A 6,000-nucleotide genomic window follows, 5' to 3' on the forward strand; every position below is an offset into this window, starting at 1 on the left:
TAGGCATAGAAAAGCGATTCCACCTAAACATTGGGAAGAACTTTCTGACGGTGAGGGCTGTTCGATGGTGGAATGCACTGCCTTGGAGGGTGGTGGAGTCCCCGTCTTTGGAGGTCTTTAAGCAGAGGCTGGATGGCCATCTGTTGGGAGTGCTTTGCTTGTGGGATCCTGCATTGCGGGGCGAGGGTTGGGGTCACTGGGGATGTGCGGGGGAGGTAGTTGTTAATTTCCTGCATTGTGCAGGGGGTTGGACTAGAGGACCCTGGTGGTCCCTCCCAACTCTATGATTCTATGATTCTCACCTCTACAGAGAAAACAGTGAGAGTTGTAGGGGAGGGGGTCTTGAGGCTTAGAAGTGAGAACCAGAAGAAGAACCGCGAAATACAAAATGCCAGGAGAGGCCACACAAGTACCAATCTTTGCCATTATTTGAAAACATGCTAGATAATTCTTTGATCCTCTGTACGGCAAACACGGAAGTGGCTATTTGGGTGGAGTATCACTGTTGAAGGGAATAGGTTTATAGCCAGCTGTCAACGTTTAGAATATCAGGGATCATCTTCCACCAATGCAGAATGGAAATCCATCACTGTCCCAGTAAAGCAGTACAATTCTGAACACTGAACTAACTGCAGGCACTATCTGGGGAGGGAGGGAGGGAGAGAGAGAGAGAGAGACAAGCAAATGTGGACAGCCAGCATGGTTAAGAGTGGTGGACTCTAATCTGGAGAAGTGGGTTTGATTCCCCTCTCCTCCACAGGATTGGCGGACTCTAATCTGGTGAACCAGGTTGGTTTCCCCATTCCTACACATGAAGCCAGCTGGGTGACCTTGGGCCAGTAACAGCTCTCTCTGAACTCTCTCAGCACCACATACCTCACCAGGTGTAACTGTGGGGAGGGGAAGGGAAGGTGATTGTAAGCCAGTTTGATTCTTCTTTAAGTGGTAGAGAAAGTCGGCATATAAAAACCAACTCTTCTTCTTCAAATACTTAATAAGTCAGTCGTCACTATTTAGTCTATTTTACAACATCCTTCCTCCAAACTGCTCGAGGCTGCTTAGATGGTTGTTTCCTACAGATGTAATATTTCCAGAAATTTTGAAGCCCCGGGGGGGGGGGGAATTGCCTCACATTTGTTTGTTTGTTTGTTTTGGAAAAGCACAGACATTTTGGGAAAAATTAAAAATATATGCAATAATTGATTTCCTATCAATCTTAAACTTCTATGACTGATGTAACATAAAAGTCATTTTTAACTTAGTCAGCAATTACAATTGTACTATTTGGCACATTTATGGAATTTAAAAGTATAACTACCGGTATATTCATTTTCTATAAGAAAACATTGCAAGTATACCCGCAGGGAGCAGGGCCTGTGAGGCAAATCTTAACTGGCAGGCTGGACTATATGGGAAGAGGCGGTTCTTCAAGTACAACACTTGAGAAAAAGCTGCAAACTGCCGCTGCCCGTGCTACCTTCGCACCCACAGCTCATTTCCCATAATCTTCAACAGCCAAAAATCCTGAAAAATTCTAAATTCTGAATGCAAGCAAGGAGAAAACTGTAAGGCTTCACAATCAGAATAAAGCATGCAAGTTTTGCACAGGATAGAAAGATTGCCAGAAGTTTATAGGATTGAAAAATTTGGTTTCCATGACCACAGAACATTTTTTGTACAGTTTCAGTACAGTTCTAAATCTAATATCGGAGGTTACAGGTCTCTGCTTGTGAATAAAGACTTCAAAAGCTCCTGGACCGGCATCCCTGAATATGTTTTCAAACTGTAAAAATGCATTCCTTCTGCTCATTCCTGAACCACACCCAATTACTGTTCTTGGCGCTTCTAAAATATGATTGCCACATTTGGCTGAGAATTGCCAAGAAAGGTATTTCTCCGGCTGCCAGTAGCTGAGGGAGCCCATATAGGATCTGTTATGTAATGTCATGAATAACTAGTGTTCCTAATCTCTCCATGCTGATAACACAGGATGTAAAGCAGGTATACCTCTTTCACTCCTGATAAGAAGCCCAACAATGCATAAAGAACAGAAGACTCTCACAGGATGAGTCACGTCTCAAGGCCCCTCCAGCCCAGCATTCCATTTCCAACAGTGGCCAGCCAGGAGCCTCTGGGAGACACACATATATGTCATGACCCCAACAGCTTTCTCATGATGTTTTGTAGAAGAAGAAGAGTTGGTTTTTATATGCCGACTTTCTCTACCACTTAAGGGAGAATCAAACCAGCTTACAATCACCTTTCCTTCCCAACAGGCACCCTGTGAGGTAGGTGGGGCTGAGAGAGTGTGACTAGCCCAAGGTCACCCAGCTGGCTTCGTGTGGAGGAGTGGAGGAAAAAAATCCAGTTCACCAGATTAGCCTCTGCTACTCCTGTGGAGGAGTGGGGAATCAAACCCGGTTCTCCAGATCAGACTCCACCGCATCTAACATCCAAAGTACATGAGGAAGGTCCAATTTGGCTATCCTAGCTGGCAAGCCACTATCTGATCTGGTGGTGGCAAAGTACCAGCAAATCACAGCTGACATATGGCGACCCCGTAGGGTTTTTAAGGCAAGAAACATTCCAGGGTGGGTAGCCATTGTCTGCCTCTGCATAGCAGCCCTGGACTTCCTTGGTGGTCTCCCATCCAAGCACTAACCAAGGCCAACCCTGCTTAGCTTCCATGATCTGACACGGCCAGGTCACTCTGGGCCATCCAGGTCAGGGTAAACACATATACAGATGCAAGAGATGAACAGAGGTGGTTTGCCATTGCCTGCCTCTGCATGGTGATGCTGGGCTTCTTTGGAGGTCTCCCATCCAAATACTAACCAGAGGTGACCCTGCTTAGCTTCTGAGATCTCACAAGATCGGGCTAGCCTGGGCAATACAGGTCAGGGCACTAAACACTATTTATAGTAGGGAGGGAGGGAGAGTGTGTGTGTGTGTGTGTGTGTGTATTTGCAGCCCTTGGCCAGATAAAACAAGTAAATCTTCCTGAGTAGAAAGGGTTTCCTTCCCATGAATAAGCTCGTCTTTGCCTCTTCCCAGGTGCCAAATTTTCTCTCACAATGACATTCACTTACTCCGGTTCCTTGAAACACCCCTCCAATATAAACATTTTCCACATTATGAATTTGCTAATCTGAAACTAATGATCATCCCCACTAGAGATCTGAATGTCCACCCTACCCACCCCAACAAAACAGACAAATTGGGGGAGGATTTTCCCAATGGAAAACATTGGGAAACACTGGGAAAAAACCTCCTTCGATTCCCCCCCTCCTTTTAGGTATGAGTAAAATCCTTTTTAAAACAAGGTTTTACTGATTCAATTGGATAACACGAAAAAGTTTTGCCTTCCATTGAGACAGATCACAGTTGTGTTAGTCTGTCTGTAGCAGTAGAAAAGAGCAAGAGTCCAGTAGCACCTTAAAGACTAATAAAATTTCTGGCAGGGTATGAGCTTTCATGGATCACAGGTATCTGAAGAAGTGAGCTGTGACTCATGATAGCTCATACTCTGCTACAAATTTTCTCTTTTCTAATGAAATTCTGAGGAGCACTGGAAAAAATTACTGTCATTTTTTTTTTTGAATGAGCGATGTGTGCTATCAGAGCATGGGGGGGGAGAACAGTTCGCAGCTCTCTCTCACTTAAACACTGAGTGTAGTTGCTATTTTGCTTCAGTGTTTGACTCTTGTGGCCCTTCCTTACGTACCCAGGGACATGCTGATCACCATTCTGGGGTCAGGAAGAAATTTTCCTCCAGGCCACATTGGCCAGGGATCCTTGAGGGTTTTTGCCATCTTCTAGGCATGGAGTAGGGGGTTACTGGGGGTGTGGGGGGGAAGGAAGTTGTGAATTTCCTGCATTGTGCAAGGGGCTGGACTAGATGACCCTGGAGGTCTCTTCAAGCTCTATGTTCCTATGAAATTCATCACCACTCTGGCCTTCCTCTGCCAAGAAAGCAAAGCAGTCGCCCGTTACTTTGGGAACTCAACAGGCACCACCACCCCCTCAGAAACTCCAGAGAGCCAGAAAGCCGGCTCTGGCTTCCCCAGCTGCATCCTTTCTCCACCCCTGCCAAGCCACCAGACAAAGTTATGCCAGCTAAGGTGATGCTGACATGCAGCTATTTTAAAAACCTGCGACTCAATTATGGGGACTTTTGACAGGAGAAAAGGGCGATCAAGCTCCCCGGCCCTCCCTCAGCAGATCAGCCTCACGCACAGGGCAGTCCTGAACCTTTAGAAACACTGGACACCACAAGGAACATGGGGACAGCTATGGAATCCACCTCTCTTGCTCTCGAAAGAAAGCCAGTGACATCAGACAGAGAGACCAGCCTACAACTGTGACACGGAAGTAAATCAAATGTCACAATCCAAAGGGCCCTTTTTCATTCGAGCCTTGGGACCGGCAGGACAGCTTTATTTGTGCCTCCACGATCACACCGTTTACATTAATCAGAGAACAGCAATCAGACCCAAAGCCAACAGTAACAGCTAACCCCAATTGCCAAACCATTCAACACTTCCTCCTAAAGAAAAATAAGAAAATCAGATAATATAAAGAGCATTCACATTACGCAAAGGACTCTTTGAATGCTCTTTCTGTCTCCAGAGCTATTGGCATTTCGCCCACCACTTTCAGAACACTACTCTCTAATTTTGCAATCCCGTTTTCATTTCATTGTTGACTGCACCTTACACCGCTATGATTGCCTCCTTTATGATTGTGGAATCCACCCTGACTCTCAGTGAGAAAGATGGACTATAAAGGCATAAATCATATAAATAAAAATCACACAAATTTTCAGTCAAAGGGTAGCTGAGTTTTCAGAAGCCACTTAACAGGCACGAGGTTTTAAAGTGCACTTTATCCCCTACTTCCTGCAAACGACCATGGCTGGAGACTCAACTCTCCTGGGGGAAGGAGGCACTCTCTCGTGCTCGGAAATGGTGAGTGCGATCCAGCTAACAGGTTGCAAACTTCTCCCACGTGAGCATACAAAAATGCAGGCTGGAAGACGGCAACCATACAGCAGCCGAAGGGCCTCCTGTGAAAGCAGCCAAGCCATGACCAGCAAGCCAATTAATACTTTTAATAACCAGGGATTTATTTAAAAAACTTATTAGCTGCCTTTCTACCTTGCGGAACCTCAAGGCAGCTCACAATGAAAACAGAACAACGATTATAAAAGAACACCCAAAGGACCACAATCTGATCAGACCGAGGCCTTCCTTGTCAAGAGACAATAACCCCACTTCATTCCTAGGCTTCCCTTACCTGCGATTGTGGCTTCGTCCAGGTGGGTCCCGGGGGGCCTCTCCCCCTGTCCTTGCTGCAGCAGGAAGCCACAGAGGAGCCAAACCACGACTCTGGACCACACATCCATGTTCAGTACGGCAGTGGGGACCCTTCCTTTCTTCGTCAGCTCTTCCTCAACATCAGTTCTCAACGGAGAGAGAAGTCCAAATCCCCCCCGGCTCACCCTCGATTCCAGCAGACACGTGTCCCTCGTCCCTGTCCTTCAATTCTATATTCCAAAACAGTGCAGGAAGTCTCTGCTATTCCAGAACGGAGGCCAGGTTATTTCCAAAAGCTGCAGAAGTAAAGGTTGGGAGAGGCTTTAGGGAGTCTTCCCCTTCCCCGAGCACAGCTTGAAGTTTCGTCCCAGATTCAGAGGTCCCCTAAAAAACTATTCACCCGTATATGCACAAAACCAGGCTTGTGAAAGCTTCACCTACCTCTAACGGCGAACCAAATCCTAAACGCTTAAAGCATCAGCTTTCAGCATGCAATACCAGCTAGAAACCCGTCAAGTAACACGCTGGGGGCTGCCCGTTTTCTTTCATGACTCGACAAGTCCTTTGTCCTGCAGCACCCTCAAGGCCGAAGTCGATACCCCAGCTCATCCCACAAATCCAGAGCAGATTCCAAACTGCTTAGCAAAGCTATAAGGATACCAATTACCATACAGCCGCAAGCGGT

The 6,000-nt window shown here is 46.5% G+C and overlaps 1 protein-coding gene across 3 annotated transcripts in view; it reads right to left on the reverse strand.

Moving 5' to 3' along the window:
* STIM1 (stromal interaction molecule 1) overlaps window positions 1-5,460 on the reverse strand; it is a 96,832-nt gene extending 91,372 nt beyond the window's left edge. For all 3 annotated transcript variants that reach the window (XM_056858536.1, XM_056858535.1, XM_056858537.1), the window contains exon 1: window positions 5,296-5,460. In XM_056858536.1, the coding sequence (XP_056714514.1) occupies window positions 5,296-5,404 (109 nt within the window). In that variant the 5' untranslated portion in view covers window positions 5,405-5,460. The remainder of the gene's footprint in view (window positions 1-5,295) is intronic.
* Window positions 5,461-6,000: the final 540 nt, after the last annotated feature.

This window comes from Euleptes europaea, chromosome 12 (genome assembly GCF_029931775.1).
Source record: "Euleptes europaea isolate rEulEur1 chromosome 12, rEulEur1.hap1, whole genome shotgun sequence".
Lineage (NCBI taxonomy): Eukaryota > Metazoa > Chordata > Lepidosauria > Squamata > Sphaerodactylidae > Euleptes > Euleptes europaea.